Source organism: Fusarium flagelliforme (assembly GCF_020744385.1).
Source record: "Fusarium flagelliforme strain FIESC 12 MPI-CAGE-AA-0113 chromosome Unknown B0J16scaffold_2, whole genome shotgun sequence".
NCBI lineage: Eukaryota > Fungi > Ascomycota > Sordariomycetes > Hypocreales > Nectriaceae > Fusarium > Fusarium flagelliforme.
In genome coordinates, this window is record NW_025763504.1 from 212,950 (window position 1) to 228,163 (window position 15,214).

Consider the following 15,214-nt stretch of genomic DNA (forward strand, 5'->3'; position numbering starts at 1 on the left):
GTACCACTCCGAGGAAGTGGCGTGAGTGAATTACGAAGTCTTGGCTCATATTACCATGCAAACCGGGCGTAAATGTGGGTGAACAAGTCATCAGCCCATCCAATAGAGTGCCAGCGACCGGGTTAGTGGAGGGCCTCATTGAGGCTGAACGCTATTCAAGGAGCTGCGGAGAACCGAAAATGCAAGGAATCAATGATGTTACATAATGTCTGCCTTGTTGCCTAGTCGTAATTGGGACCTTCTGTTGGAGTTAGGCGTAAATGCATGACCTAATTGCACAGAAAGCAGCAACCTTATTTTCATATAAAGTTATCAAAGGGGAACGTAAGAGGAACGGTATCAATAGAGTCACGAGACTCTGACTCTCTCCGCGATTAGGATATTTTTCAATTTCCTTGTTTTTGGAACCTGTTTCAGAGACTTTTTAATTTTAAAACGAAAGCCCCAATTTGTCATTTAACTTAGCACAACATTATCACAAGCCAGTCTTATCTTCACCCCCCTTACCAAGCGCAAAATGGAATACGATCTTGAAGAAGGTTCTACTCCCCTCAACGCAGGAGAAGTCTTCCGTGAGATAAAGGAGCTGTATGACATGAATATGTATCGTGGGAAGTCTGAAGCTTGGGCTTTCAAGGATATCAAATTCCTTGTTTATGATGACACGGCCGATTTCAAACGGCCGAAGCAACCCCAGCAGCCGCAGGCTTCCAGGGCATGCGACTATGACAGTAATGACGAAGAGAGCATGCTACAATATGCCCTGGAACTCTCTCGACAAACCGATGATACGGATAGTGTGCAGCCTGCTGTTGGTCATGGCAAAGAACCTGAGCACGAGCCAGGGTCGACAAATGAAAGTGCAGAATCAAGCCCACAACCCCTTCCTCGAATAATATACCAGGACAAAGGATTTTGGGATCCCAAGTCGGATGAGAATGTATCCTGTCATATATGCTCTTTCCTGCCAGAATTACCCCAAAACCCAAAGCCTAGAAAGCTTCGTCTATTTAGCCCTAAGGACATGATACCCCTGGAGAGGTTCATGAAGTTAGACAGCTGCCGGCATTATGTATCTGTGTCGTATTGCTGGCCATCACGGGCCAAAGACGAGAACGGAAACCCTATAGCTGTGAAAGGTACATACCAGATACGAGAGCCTGATGGTACCGTCCGAGCGAGCCGCGCGTCAGACGATGTCATCGACCGCGCTATAGACTTTGCTCAATCATGTGGGTTGCGTTTAATCTGGATCGATCAAGAATGCCTACCACAGGAGGATAATGAGGAGCGGGAGATCAGCTTGCAGGCTATGGATATCGTCTATAGCCGCTCAATTATCACAGCTGGCTTACACTCTACTATCATATCTAATCCCTGTCAGCCTAGAAGTATCGAGCAGCTCATCAAGGTCTTTAAATCACTCAAGAAGGGGTCACTTACTTGGGATAACATCAGCAATCCAAGTTTGGCAGCTGTAATCCCTTTGACATTGGACTTCATTGACAACGTGAGGAAGGAGAAATGGTACACTCGAGCATGGATTGCCCAAGAAGCTGTCAGTTCGTCAGGGAAAAACGCCTTGGTCTTTCGCTTAAGCCCAGGCATGACCATGGGCCAAAGGAATCGCTTTTCTGAAAGTTCTGGAAGACCAGCACACAGCTTAGATAAGGGACCGAGATTCCAGTCCACACAATGGTCCATCCTAGCAGACGACTTCATGTGTCTTGTGGAGGGTATCGCAGAATTCTATCGCGTACGAAGAGATGCCGGCGGCTCATCAACCTTGCTTGCTCTCAAGCCACACGCTGTTACTCTTTTAGATGCAGCGGCTACTTTGTGGCCTTCCACACAGAAAGGAGTCCCGTACACCTACTTTTTCGTCGGCGGGGCTTCCTATGGGTTTCGAAAAAGGCTTAACGCTGCAGGGGCACTCAGTATCTTCCGACATCGACATTGCACTCGTCCCCACGATCGTCTCGCTATTATGGCCAACCTGTGCGGATACGATATACGGCTTGATACACGCCGCGTGAGAGATCGTGGCGGTTCGCTGCGGGTTGCATTGCTTGCACTAGCAACGTTAAATAGTGACCTGTCTCTGTTTGTGCCGGAATTGTACAACCCTGTGCAAACCAATGGGTTGCCCAGCAAGATATCTATGTCTCAGGGACCCAATTCAGAAATAGGGCTGATCCAGCCATTCGACAGAACTTGTTCGATAGACTATTGTGTTGCTGATAGAGGTCGTCGCAGCAGGCCCAGGCCCATAGCCCATTTGTCAGTGCATGACGTCCGACGAGAAGGAGTCAGTTTCGCATCGTATATTTGGACTGTTAAAGATAGGATTGACTTGGAGATAGTCAAAGACCAATGGGACGATTGTTGGAAACTACTGAAGGCCTCACAGGTGGCTGCCGGTATCACAACTGACGAGAATGCATCTCTATCGCCTGTCTTTCTGGAGATGGACGAAAGCGGAGAGGCGCGCCGGCAGGTCGTGGAGATCATCCTGAGTATACTCAAGTATCTTTGTGGTATTTCAAAAGATGATGCGAGAGCCCAGGGTATAGCGAACAGTATTTGGCAATCGATCCGCCCCGGGCTTGTAGAAGGAGATCTTCTTCCTGACATCCCGGGGAAAGACTTATTCAACCACCCGCTCGTTCAAATCTACTCGTGGAATATTTTACAATTGGACCACTCACCTAATGGGTCCTCGTACAATCAATTATGGTTCATTGAGCGAATTATGTCAGACAAGGGTCTCTGGGTTGGGCAATACACGCATGTGATGCACCCACAGTTCGAGGATGAGCTAGGTAGGGCTATGACATCAGAGCCGACTGGCACTGCCATCCGCTCAGAGGAGGTACGCAATGCACTTACGTCTTGCTCTTTTGTGGAGTCAATGAAGTCAAAAGACATCCACGAACTGCTGGAGTCAGCAGAGGCATGCGAGGCATTAGAGTCAGATGAAGCCCGTCAGTTCTTCCGATCAGAGAAAGTCCGCAAGATGTTAGAATCACAAGAGTGCAGCAAGTTACTGCAGTGGGATGAGCTTCATGAGCACATACGGTATGAAGAAGCATTCAAAAAGGCCCGGGAGGACCTCAAAGGGCTGTCAAGCTGCGGGGAAGGCGAAGATCCCTCGCTTCTAAACTACGAAGACCCCGATCCCAAGATTCGAGAGAGTGCTGGTAAATTTGAGGGGAACTCTGGTAAGAAGCCGGGACCTTTACCGGAAACAATCATGGATCGACAGGCAGGTCTTGAGATGATATCTTCCTTCTTCAACTCTCATATCAAGTCACTCGAAAAATCGAGCTTCTGGGATCCGGCTATGTCGCGCAATCACAATGCTTGGTTGGCGTCCCTAAGCGCTCGAATCGAGAAAGGTACATGGGGTCTCCCTGAAGCTGAGGCCAACCGGGTATTAAAGCTTTTCTCCGTCTTCGACGTGCAACAGCCTTGCACAGTCGCCACACCATTCGATTCGGACATTGAGCTTTTGCCCCGTCCTGATATTCGATCACTCAGTATGTGCTGGGTGGTGAAGAAGGTTCAAGACGAGATAGTTCCACAGGGAGAAAATATCGCAAAGGGGAAAAGGAAATCGTCTATGAACGATGGTATCGGCGTTGGGGAGTCCCTGGGATTCGAAGGGATGGGGAGAGGGACGTGTCTTTATCAGGTTGTAGGGAAGGTCCAGGGTCTTTGGGAAATCATGGATCTCCCTGAGTATGCACATTATTTTATATAGCGTGGAAAGCTAAGACGTACCGAAAGAATTCCAAAATGCCCACATCAGCTTTTGTAGTTGCTGCTTTAGCTGTATTTTGACGTCGAGGACGATGAGCAGAAGGGACTATGGACCAGAAGATTATTGCGAGATCTGATTGAGCTTAGATGTATACAGCATTATGAACGTTAATAACTTGATGTACACGATGAAAGGTGCACCAGGACCAGATCGCTCGTTCCTCGACCAAAAACGCGGGGTAATGATAACAGAGCGGCATATAGTACCAGGGTCATGTACACTCCTACGGTGAGTCCTACCCAACGGTTACCATTTTTGGACTCCATTATGGCACAGCTCTCTCCAGTTCAAGCCATGAAGCGACGATTTGACAAACCTTGGTGCATACCCCGCGTAATGTAACGTTCTACCCGACGTACCTGCCTAAAATAAGTTATGACTAAAGTTTATTCTATCAGCTGATTCTGTTGATCGTCACTTAATCACTCTACAGATGCAACGCTGAGCGGAAGCTTGTCTCGTGCTCGGCTCTTATTTCACATGGAAAAAACTTTTGGGTGCTGTGCCTTGCGATTCATAGACTTCGTATTGCTTAAAAAGCCCCATCATTGCAGCTGATCAAGATGTTTCTCAGACTTCAATGCGAGGAAACATCTTATAATCATGGCTCTCATCAAATCTTTGACTTTACTAAGCCTCGCCGCGGGCTCCATCGCTGAGCCATACAACACCTTCGACGGCCCCGGCTTTCCAGCCTGCAACAACGTATCCGCAGTCCACGACGCAACTAGCGTAAAGGACATCCAAAACATCGTCCAAAATGCCATTCAAGCAGGACAGAAAATTCGAGCCTCTGGAAAAGCACACATGTGGTACGACACAATGTGTTCCGATGATCCGAACACTATCATTGTACGTACAGAGAATGTCAATGATATTTACGATCTAGACCTAGACGCCGGTACTGTCATGATCGAAGCTGGTGTGACCTTCCTCCAACTCGCCGAGTATTTGCATGAGCGTGGTGCGTCGGCGGGATATACACTTGTCAATTGGAATATTACTTTGGCGGGATGCGTGGCTATGGGTGCTCATCGGTCGTCTATCAGGGAAGATTCAATGGTTGCCGCTGGTGTTTTGGCGATGGATATCATTGATGGTAACGGTAAGCTGCGACGCCTTGAGCGCGACGATAGCGACGAGTGGCTGGCTGCTTCGACATCTCTTGGTCTCCTGGGTGTCATTGTGAGGATGAAGTTCAAGATCTATCCCGACTTTAAAGTCTACGCCGATCAAAAGACACTTGACGAGTCTGAAGTTCTGAATGGCGATATCTACGGCATGATTGCTCCATATGCCACTGCTAACTTCTGGGTAAGTACTCAGCCATCTTACCTTAAGCCATACTAATTATAGTAGTGGTGGCCTCATAAGAAGAAATTCCACTGGCGTTATTACGACGTCATTCCCACCAACAAAAGCGACCAAGAGGGATTCCAGAATACATTTTCCATAACCAAGCTTGAGGCCGGCGCTATACAAGCTATATGGAACACTGGCAAAGGCGTATCCTTATCAAACCTCGTCGCCGAAGAAATCCTTTTCGGACAATGGGAAAAGCCTAACTTTCGAGAAAAGACAACCAACGAACCCATCACAAAGTGGCCTGTCTACGGCTGGAACTATGATGTGCTAATTGGTGGTTTATACCCTGATCAGAAACCTGTGTGGGAGTATGGTATTCACGGGTATACTCTTGAACTTGCGTTTCCTATCACCCAAGCCAATGCGATGCTGAAACGGGTTCGTCAGCTTTTTGATAATGAGGCCAAGAAGCTCAAGTTCATGGCATCGACCTACAGGAGTGGCATTAACATTAAATTTGGCAAGCCCTACTTTGATCTTCTTGGTCAAGTGACGTATGGTACAGCTGATGGTGCGGACTGGGACAGGGGTGTTATCATGCTGGACTTTCCGTCGTATAAACCGAATATCGGTGATGGATTGCGCTACAACGAACCATTCTGTAAGTTGGCTCGACGAAGGCAAAGTATTTCAGCTGATAAATACAGATCACAAACTTGCGGAAGTACTAATTGATGAGTTTCCGTGTCGTCCGCATTGGACGAAGAATACGAGAGAGGTTTTTGAGCGCTCTGCCAAGAACCTGGATCCTGATGTAAGATTGTTCCCTGTTTCTGTCACGGAATAATGCTAACTTGTCTTGCAGCATATTTCTCGATTCAAAGCTGTGCGGGAGAAGTTTGATCCTGAGGGCGTTTTTCGGAGTGTTGTCGGTGAAGCTATTGGGGTCTATTGATGTGTCAAGTTGGATGTACATGCTTATTGAGAGTGGATAGCGATATTCTACGTAAAAGCAGAGCAGCCAATGACATCTCTGTTCATGGTCGTTCTCCGCAACAACGAGAATCAATTCCACGAATGACTTAATCAAGATTATTTAACTCTGATCTTGATTTGACGCCATTGGTACAGGGGAAATGCTAAGATTCTGAAAACCCTGACAAGTAAAGCGCCAGCTGGAATGATTGACTGTAGCATGTAGGAATGTATGCGGAGTAGTGCTTTATAAGCTAGTGGGGTCCAACCTTCAAAGGCGGCCGACGAATCTCGCTAATATGTAGAGAACTAATCCTAACCCAGGAAATGTAAGCTGCGAGAATGGATTTAGTCAGCGTTTGTAATTATATAGTGGGAATTACAGAGTCTTATATAATATAAATCACTTCAAGGCTCCCGATCGCTTTTGAAAACTTGATCTTTCAGCTAACACCTGATACAGTCATACAGGTAGATGCCTAAAGTGTATATACGATTTGAAGACCTTTATTGTTACTGATAGAAGGTAATTAACCTTGAAGCACTACTCTCGCTGCAAACATGGCAATCACCGCTCGCCAAACCTCAAGAGATGGCCGCGACATCGAATCGAGGCCGAGCATCGAGCCTCTGAATCCGCGATACCAAAGCAACAACCCGCCTTTCGCCGGAAGACTCGGTGCTAACCAAGCATGTGTGGTCGATGGCACAACTTTGGAAGATAAGAAAATATTAGAACATCAACCCGACGCTACACCTCACATGTCATTCAGCGAATTGATCGATATGCGCCCGATAGCGAATGTCAATTTGTGGAAAGCAGCTCTAATAGAAGGGATTGGTAACCCAAGCCTTTTCCCTCTGTTTTCAAAACCAGACTGACTGTTTACAGGCACATTGATGTTTGTGTACATCACTATATGGGCTAATACTTCACCCAACGCGATACCTACTAGACCGACAGCTCAATTAGGGAATTTTGATAACGCTGCGTTTGTTGGGCCATTGATCGGCGGTATCCTCAATTTCCTGTTTGTAACACTCTTCATCGCCTCTTTCGGCGCCATATCAGGCGCGCATTTCAACCCTCTGATTACATTTGCGACTTTTTGTGCCAGACTGTGCTCCCTTCCACGTATGATCCTCTACATTTCTGCCCAAATTGGGGGCAGTACCTTGGCGGGGCTATTGGTCAGAGCAAGTTGGGGAGGTAGAGATTTCAAGGTTGGAGGATGCTGGTTATACACAGATGTGGTGCCGCCCCGTGAAATCTTTGTTGTTGAGCTTGTATCGGCTACACTTCTTTTGTTCCTTACCTTTGGTGTGGGCTTGGACCCAAGACAAGCCAAGGTCGTTGGTCCTTCGCTGGGACCGTTCCTTGTGGGTCTCAGTGTTGGGACGATGAGTTTCGCTACTGCTTTTACAAGATATGGATATGGCGGCGCGGGGCTGAATCCTGCCAGGTGTATGGGTGCTTTTGTTGGGAGCAGATTTCCAGGATGGCATTGGATTCACTGGTATGTGTATATGATTCGCTCCTTGAATGTGGTATACTAATCACTGTCTTAGGGTTGCTGATGGTATTGCTTGTATTGTACACGGTGTTTGCTACTACTTCATCCCGCCTTGGACTGAGGTAAGGAACTAGACTAACAAGGGAAAACGTCAAAAGGCTTCATTATGGATCACTATAAAATAGAAGGCAGATTGCAGTATACCTGCTGTCACTTAATAACCATTTGTGAGAATGTGTCATTTTGATAGTGACATAGGAAATAGAAAGGGGAGTTTACGATCGGGAGGTGTAGGAGATGTGACGGAGTAGAATTTAGAACAAACATCCCATTTATTAAAAAGAAAGCCCAAGCGATAACATGTTGTAACTCATGATATATGCCTTGAGCCTTCAAGCTTAATTGACGATGAAAAGTGTAGACAATCACAAAATAGCTAGCAACAGATCGTCTTTGTGGACAAGAACTCGCTGAACTTTGCCATTTAGATATTTCTGGCTACTTCTCCTTGCCCTAACGAATAGGTACAGTGCAGGCTAACACCAACAAGTGCCAGAGCAAGGTCGGCATGCTGTTGGTTGACGCTCACCGGCGTTAAAGTGATAATTGTGAATCGATTGCAGAATTGCTCACTGTGCGTCATGTTTCGGGACCAGCATTTGCTTATTATTCTTTTGTCAACTTCTCGACCGAAATCAATCATCCAGCGTTTCTCCGGGCTGGTAGCACAGGAATGGCCTTTAGGCAGAATTAGAATATGCATGAGAAAACACGACTGGATCGACCTCTGGGGATTTTGGGTGTCTTGACTAGATAAAATATTCGTTTCGCTTGCTGAGCTCACCACATTAGCCCTGGAGTTCACCCTCCTCAGATTGAATTTCTTTCCTTATACTCTATTTCATGATTAGTACCATTCAATGTTTTGTTACTTCCCAAATTGCTATTCTCATTTTTACAAATGACTGAGAACCAAACCTAAACCGGTCCTCGTATTATGACAACCCACTAATTTGAGCTTTTTCGAGGAGCAAGTCCTGGAGCATACGGACAAAGATAACAAAGCACGGACTTGGATATCTAAAGATAGCATTCTGATTACAGATACATTCCTTGTTAATGTTTATTAGTATAGCACTAATAACATCTAGACATAAAGCCCACGAGCTTTAAGTGTCCCCTCGAGCTCCTTGAGTTTGACGGGCTTAGTAACAAAAAGGTCCACTCCGCTCCGAGTTGCTTCATTCCGCGTACTCTCAGACCCCAACCCTGTGATAGCCATCACTAACGAAGGGGGAATGTCGTGATATTGCTCAAATGCGCGTATCTGCCGTGTCGCTTCAAGACCGTCCATGACGGGCATGGAAATATCCATCAGGATATACCTAAACTGTCCTGGACTTTCCTTGTAAGACAAAACCGCCTCTTCACCATTAACCGCGGTCCTATACGGCTGGTTTAACTTCTTCATAAAGCATGTAAGCATCTTGAGGTTAATCGGATTATCCTCAACTAGTAAAAATTGAGGGGTTTGGAAATAATCTAGAGTTGGAAGTAGACCTCCCAATGGGCTTTCTTGAACTAGGGGGCTGGGGGTTGGTGGCTGACTGGAGCCTGTTGTAGTCGATATAGTTGGCAACGGCATGGGTATTAACGTAGGTGGGCTAGCTCGCGACTCGGCCCAAAGATTCATTAGCCGAGACATGGCCTCCTCTACTTTTTTCGGACTTAGACTTTATAAGATTTAGTAAGGATATCTCACCAGGAGGGGTAGAACGTACGGTTGTGTGATAAATTCGTGTATTTGTGAGTGACCGCGGGGCTTGCATGCTGATTCGGATTTCTGTACAAGTAGAGCGTCGTTACAAACCACTAAAACCGGCATCTCTTCCCATGTCGCATTTGGTGTTGGTAGACTTGAATCTCCATGGTTTACGAAGATAATGACATCCGGTTTCAGCTCTTCGGCCTCTGAATCCGTAACCAATGTCATGCCGAGGTGGTCGCAACATAGCCTCTCGATCAAGCTATCGGTACTTATTATCCTTGGAGGGGCAACTCTGGAAGATTGTATAGAGCCGGTAACCGCGGCACGAAGGCCATAGCATGCTTGTTCTTCTATGCCACGCTCATGCGTCGAAGAAGTCACGTCCAACATCATAGGTAATGACACCGTGACTTTAGTGCCAACAGCGACTTGGCTGGTGATGGAGATGGTGCCGCCGAGCTGAGATGTGATTCTGTGCACAAAGCTCAACCCCAATCCCGTGCCGGTAGATAGCTGGTCTTCCTGCGAGAACGGTCTGAAGATTTTGTTACGCAGAAACTCCTCGCCGATACCCCGGCCTGTATCTTCAACCACCAGTGTAACTATTCGTTCGTTGCTCTTGGCATTCTCTGGTTGACTTTGCGAGACCGAAACTTTGATAACACCCCTGGATGTATACTTGAGAGAGTTTCCGAACAAGTTCATGATGATGCGACGGATTGCACCAGGGATCGTGCGGAAGTTCCATGGACACATAGGGTCATAGAGCAAGAAAACGGAAACGTGCCTGTCGTGTTGATGCTGTCCATCGCTGCCGCTTATATTGCTGGCTTCTTCTGCAGCTTGTGCAGATTCTAGCCGTCGCGTAGCCTGGACTCCAGAGTCCTTTCGGTGCTTGGGAGGGCTGAACAAGCCCGCTATCGATATTTGCTGGTAACTGTGACCAGCATAAACACTTTCGATCACGTCCTCGATGATCAGGTTTAGAGGAACAGACCGAAGCGTAGGTTCTGCCCTGACAGAAATGGCTTTATCGTTATTGGACTGTTCCACAGCCTTGGCTTGATGCTTGTCTGTCTCTGAAGCCTGATTCACTTTAGAGTAGTTCAATAAATGTTCCGTGGTATCCAAAAGGGTTCGGCAACATGTCTCAATCATGTAAGCAAGGTTCCGCTGCGCAGCAGTTAGTCCTGAATCGCTGAGCAGCTCCAAACCGAGCATTATTCCGTGGAGCGGAGAGCGTAGCTCATGGGATATCGAGCCAAGAACGTCGGATTTCGATTTATTAGCTTTCGAAGTATCGAGTCGAAAGGCTTCCGATGCCGCAAGTATGCCGAGAGCCCTCAGGAAGGGCAACTCGCTGTCCCTGTCGAATTCATAACGAAGCTTTCTTGAGCATGCAAAGCCGCCGATGGACCACATTCCTTTTTGAGGATCCCATATGGGGATGAAAGCAACACTTCGAGCATCAGGGAAAGCCTGCGAAAGTTCTTTTTGCTCGTAAATAGATCCTGTGATTTCGCAGTCGTTTATCGAGCTCAACCTCGGCCATGGATGATCCTCGTTTAGCGAAATCTCGTCTAACTTGGCCGCGGCGGAAGCGCTTTGTTCATCAAGGGTCACATTATTGGGGTTGTCGAACTTGCCGGTAGGACGAGATTCCAGGTTAAAAATGGAACCTTGGGGGTACTGTTCAAGCAGATGAGAGAGGAAAGGCTGTGATAAGCCCCCCACGGATTCGGAGGCGGAATCGCTGAGCTGGGTGAAAGAGGATCCGAGAACTTGACAAGGGAGCTGCAATTGAGTATTCGTATCATCCTCATCACTTATCACAGTTGGGCTGAAGCATGATCTGTCCAGGGAAGCTTCAGACTGACGATCAGATTCTGACGAGCGGACATGATTGAGATTACAGGAGTCTCCACCGTAGAACGCACATCCATCTACATCAAGAGACTCTCTAATGATAGTAGCTGCGTCGAAGAATGTGTTCAATGATGTGAACCTTTGAGGCTGATTTTGGAGGATTTCAAGAGGCGTAGCTTTTACAGAAGAGATAGGTTCTTGGTTGGGGGTTGTGGAACCTTGGAGATCCTGATCGGCTTGTTTCTGATCGGGAGGATGAGATTTGGCGGATTTTATACTCGCAAATGAATCAAGATTGCTTTCAAGCGGAACAGGCGTTCTGTCAGTGAATTTCTGCAGACCAATGCCGATTTGCCGGCTGCGCTTCAAGGTATTTTTTATTCGGTTACCCTCAAGATGATCCATGATGGTCTGTGAAAGGCCTCGCAAAACGTCTGCATACTCATCCGTCCATTCAACGCCTGGTGTGGAATGGAAGACGCATAAACTCCCGATGTTGATCCCCCGAGGAGATCGAATAGGTACTGATGCATAAAATCTAGCCGAACTACCAGCTTGGCAATAAGGACTGGAGGAAAACCGCGGGTCCGTAACTAGGTCTTGCACGACGAACACAGGCAACTCGTCCGGGGTAGACGACGTACAAGACCGGTCGGCGGCACGCAGCATGTAGTCACATATCCCATCATTACGCGGGATATACGAGCCACAGAGCCAGAAAGCATCGCGACTGTTGTCTGGTCGTGGCGTGGGCAGCAAAGATGTGGTCGGGGTAGCCTCGGCGACGACATATTGTTCTGTCTCGTCGAATAGCGATATCATTGAACGCTCAGTCATGGTCCGACAAGTAGCCAACTGAGCAAAGCTTGTGAGGATGTTATCAGGTGATGCTGAAAGATTAGTGCCGTTGCGTTGGCCGATTGGAAGACATCTGGCACGTAGCAACTCATCGTAACTATTGAACCACGTGGTAAGTAGATGCGGAGACGGCCCCAGCTTGTGGCGGTGCTGCCTGTGCCCAAAACATACCGTGCGGTCTCACGGTCACGTATGTATTCAGTTACATGTGTGTCCTCTGCAGTCGCCATATTGTTAATCGGCGATGACGCCCGTTTTAGGAACTTGGGACTTTGGTGCTTGGTGTTGGTGACAAGGTTGCGCTGGATGTGGCTGTTAAAATTCTGATTGCTACGTGGTTGATTATCTAACACGTGTTTGTGGCGCAGGGAGCAGAAACTCCGCTCGCCAAGAGGTCTGCCGATGATCTTAGCTGGGATTAAAGAGGTCCTGCAGTGAACCAAGCAGTGGATACTTGTAGTGTTGGGACCACGCCCCACTACTTGGACCGGCGAGACTGCGATAAAATGCTCTGATTGGACAGACCCTGATCCTGTGTGGATAGTCGGAGTGGCTATACATGAACTGCTGTATGCCCACTGCCAAGACCTGCCGTAAGGCCCTGTAAAGTGGAGGTTACAGAAGGAAAGGTGCTGGGTGGTGCGGAGCTAAGTGAGCTAATGGGAAAAGCAGTAGATTTTTTTAAAGTAAGGTACCTACTAGCTAATATATAATTAATTTATTTTATATACTAACTATTCCTTCCTTTATTATTACCTTTACATTAGTAAATTTAACCTAGGTAATTTATAATTAATATATTAATTATTTATTAATATATTAATTTTTACTTAGGATAATTAATAATAGCTTATACTAAGTTAAGTACTTATATTAAGTACTTTAACTATATTACTTATACTATTAACCTAAATAGTAGTACTAAGTACTAGGTAAATAATAATCCCTTTAAGTAAAATATATATTATAGATTAATAATATATTAAATAATTTATTAATAAATTTTATAGAAATAAAAAGAGATTATTATTCTATAAGGTAAAGTATTTTATTATATATCTAAGCTTAGAAGAAGTAAAGGTCTTTATACTAAGGTAAGATTTACTTATAGATTATTAATATATTAACTAATCTTATAAAATTACTACTATTTACCCTAGAACTTAAAGATTTATATCTATAAGACCTATAAGAAAGATATTTAAAAGACTTCTTATAGTACTTTATCTATACTTACTCTTACTAAGCTTAAGAGTATATTTTATTAATAAATAATTAATATATTAACTAATTCTTTAATCTTAGATTTCTATACTAGCTATTTTATTACTTTATATACCTATATCCCTTATAATCCTACTACTCCTATAGATTCTAAGGACTTTAAGAATAAGCTCCCTAAGGTTCTTTCTACCTTTACTAAGTACTAATAGTAAGTTATAAGTTTATTTATAAATTATTAATATATTAACTAATCTTAGAAAGGTTAAAGATAAAGATAATAAGGATAATAAGTATATCTATACTATTAAGAAGCTTATTAACCTTCCTTAATATAAGACTAGTAGTAAAAGATATTATAAAAGCAATATAAGTTTAACCTATAGATTATTAATATATTAACTAATATATTTATCTAAATTTACTATAAGGTTATAAAGTTAACTATTAAAATCCCTATAGGTAAGCTTTACTACTAGTACTAGAAGAATAACCCTAATAAAGGTAAGATAAATTTATTTATATATTATTAATATATTAACTAACTACTAAAAGAGTATCTTTTTACTAACCTTACCTATAAGTATATAGTCTAAATATACTATATTAATAATATAGACTTTTCTAAGTCTAAGAAAGATAAAGGTAATAAAAAAGCTAAGGATTAAAGGGTTTTTTATATATAATTAATATATTAACTAAACTTAGCTTTAGTTATTAATCTAGCTATTAATATATTAACCTACTACTTTATACTTTTTTTTTCTTTTATATTAACTTAATTATAATTTTAAATAATAAAAGTAAAGTAAAATAATATTATTTAATATTTAAAAACTTATATTATAAAAAATACTTTTTATATAAGTATATATTCTATTTATACTTTAATATTATTAAATATTATATTTTTTAAATACTTATATAAAGTTCTTTTTTAAATATAATATTTAAAAGATATATTAAAAAAAGAAAATTTTATATAAGTATTTATAATTAAGTTTCTTATTTATTTTTAATATTATTTATAGTAATTATAGGATATAAGTAAAAAATAGTAATATTTAAAAATAATATATTAATAATACATTAACCTTTTAACTTTACTAATTCTCTTATAAGCCTTAAAGTAATTAATTTTTCCTTCTTATATATATTTTTAGCTACTAATAAAGTAGTTCTATTATTTAAAATAAATACCTACCTATTACTTTACTCTTTTAATATTTTAGTACTACTTTACAGTAAAACCTACTTTTTAATAACTTTATCTTTATTATTAGGTATTAAAGATTACTATAGTAAACTAGGCTTACTATAAATATTAATATATTAATAATAGATTAAGTATAGATTATCTAAGACTTACTTTACTTTATACTATAATATACTTATAGATTAGTTAATAGGTAAGCTTTATAGTAGGCTAATAGATATACCTAATAAAGTAGTTCCTTTAGCTAGCTAAAGTATTTATAGCCTATTTTATAACCTACTTTTCCCCTGCATTAGGGTAGCTAGGGTTAAAGTAGCTAGTACTAAGTATACTATATTTAGAAAGTCTTATCTTTAACCTTAATTTCCTATTTAATTAATTAATAGTATATTAATAATAAATTAAATATAACTTATATTACTATACTATATTATCTTATTATATTTAGCCTTATATTTTAGTATTATAATAGTTTATAGGGATATTTTAAGTAGTAAAGACTTTAGTAATAGATACTTTATTATAATTAAATTAAGATATCCTAGGTAATAGATTAGCTATATATTAATAATAGATTAAGTATAACTTATATTTAAATTAAGTTAATAATACTAATCTTTTAACTACTAAAGTAATAAAAAGCCTTATATATTTATTTAATATAGTTT

General features: G+C 42.7%; 4 protein-coding genes across 4 annotated transcripts; 3 read left to right on the plus strand and 1 right to left on the minus strand.

The window, feature by feature from the left end:
• Positions 1–353: 353 nt before the first annotated feature.
• On the plus strand, positions 354–4,121 carry B0J16DRAFT_393790 (uncharacterized protein; the record flags this gene model as incomplete). Its single annotated transcript, XM_046132085.1, has 3 exons — positions 354–3,741; positions 3,920–4,051; positions 4,100–4,121. The coding sequence occupies exons 1-3, from the start codon at positions 518–520 to the stop codon at positions 4,119–4,121; spliced, it is 3,378 nt and encodes a 1,125-aa protein (XP_045985683.1). The 5' UTR covers positions 354–517.
• A 305-nt stretch (positions 4,122–4,426) lies between these two features.
• On the plus strand, positions 4,427–6,083 carry B0J16DRAFT_393792 (uncharacterized protein; the record flags this gene model as incomplete). The annotated part of the gene is made up of 4 exons (XM_046132086.1): positions 4,427–5,137; positions 5,183–5,789; positions 5,836–5,942; positions 5,994–6,083. The coding sequence occupies 4 exons, from the start codon at positions 4,427–4,429 to the stop codon at positions 6,081–6,083; spliced, it is 1,515 nt and encodes a 504-aa protein (XP_045985684.1).
• Positions 6,084–6,664: 581 nt separating this feature from the next.
• On the plus strand, positions 6,665–7,911 carry B0J16DRAFT_368113 (aquaporin-like protein; the record flags this gene model as incomplete). The annotated part of the gene is made up of 4 exons (XM_046130185.1): positions 6,665–6,944; positions 6,996–7,620; positions 7,673–7,739; positions 7,876–7,911. The coding sequence occupies 4 exons, from the start codon at positions 6,665–6,667 to the stop codon at positions 7,909–7,911; spliced, it is 1,008 nt and encodes a 335-aa protein (XP_045985685.1).
• A 527-nt stretch (positions 7,912–8,438) lies between these two features.
• B0J16DRAFT_331757 (uncharacterized protein) lies at positions 8,439–12,503 on the minus strand. Its single transcript, XM_046126625.1, has 3 exons — positions 12,281–12,503; positions 9,399–12,206; positions 8,439–9,350 (listed from the first exon to the last, which is right to left on the minus strand). Exons 1-3 carry the CDS (start codon positions 12,337–12,339, stop codon positions 8,765–8,767), a joined length of 3,453 nt encoding a protein of 1,150 aa, XP_045985686.1. The 5' UTR covers positions 12,340–12,503; the 3' UTR covers positions 8,439–8,764.
• Between the last annotated feature and the right edge of the window lie 2,711 nt (positions 12,504–15,214).

Bases quoted from the DNA above. Each gene is read 5' to 3' on its own strand.
- B0J16DRAFT_331757 (XM_046126625.1), bottom strand. From the start codon at position 12,339: ATGGCGACTGCAGAGGACACACATGTAACTGAATACATACGTGACCGT. The intron at 12,207-12,280 runs GTATGTTTTGGG...GTGGTTCAATAG, and splicing joins CGTGACCGTGAGACCGCACG to TTACGATGAGTTGCTACGTG. The intron at 9,351-9,398 runs GTACGTTCTACC...AATCTTATAAAG, and splicing joins CACGAATTTATCACACAACC to TCTAAGTCCGAAAAAAGTAG.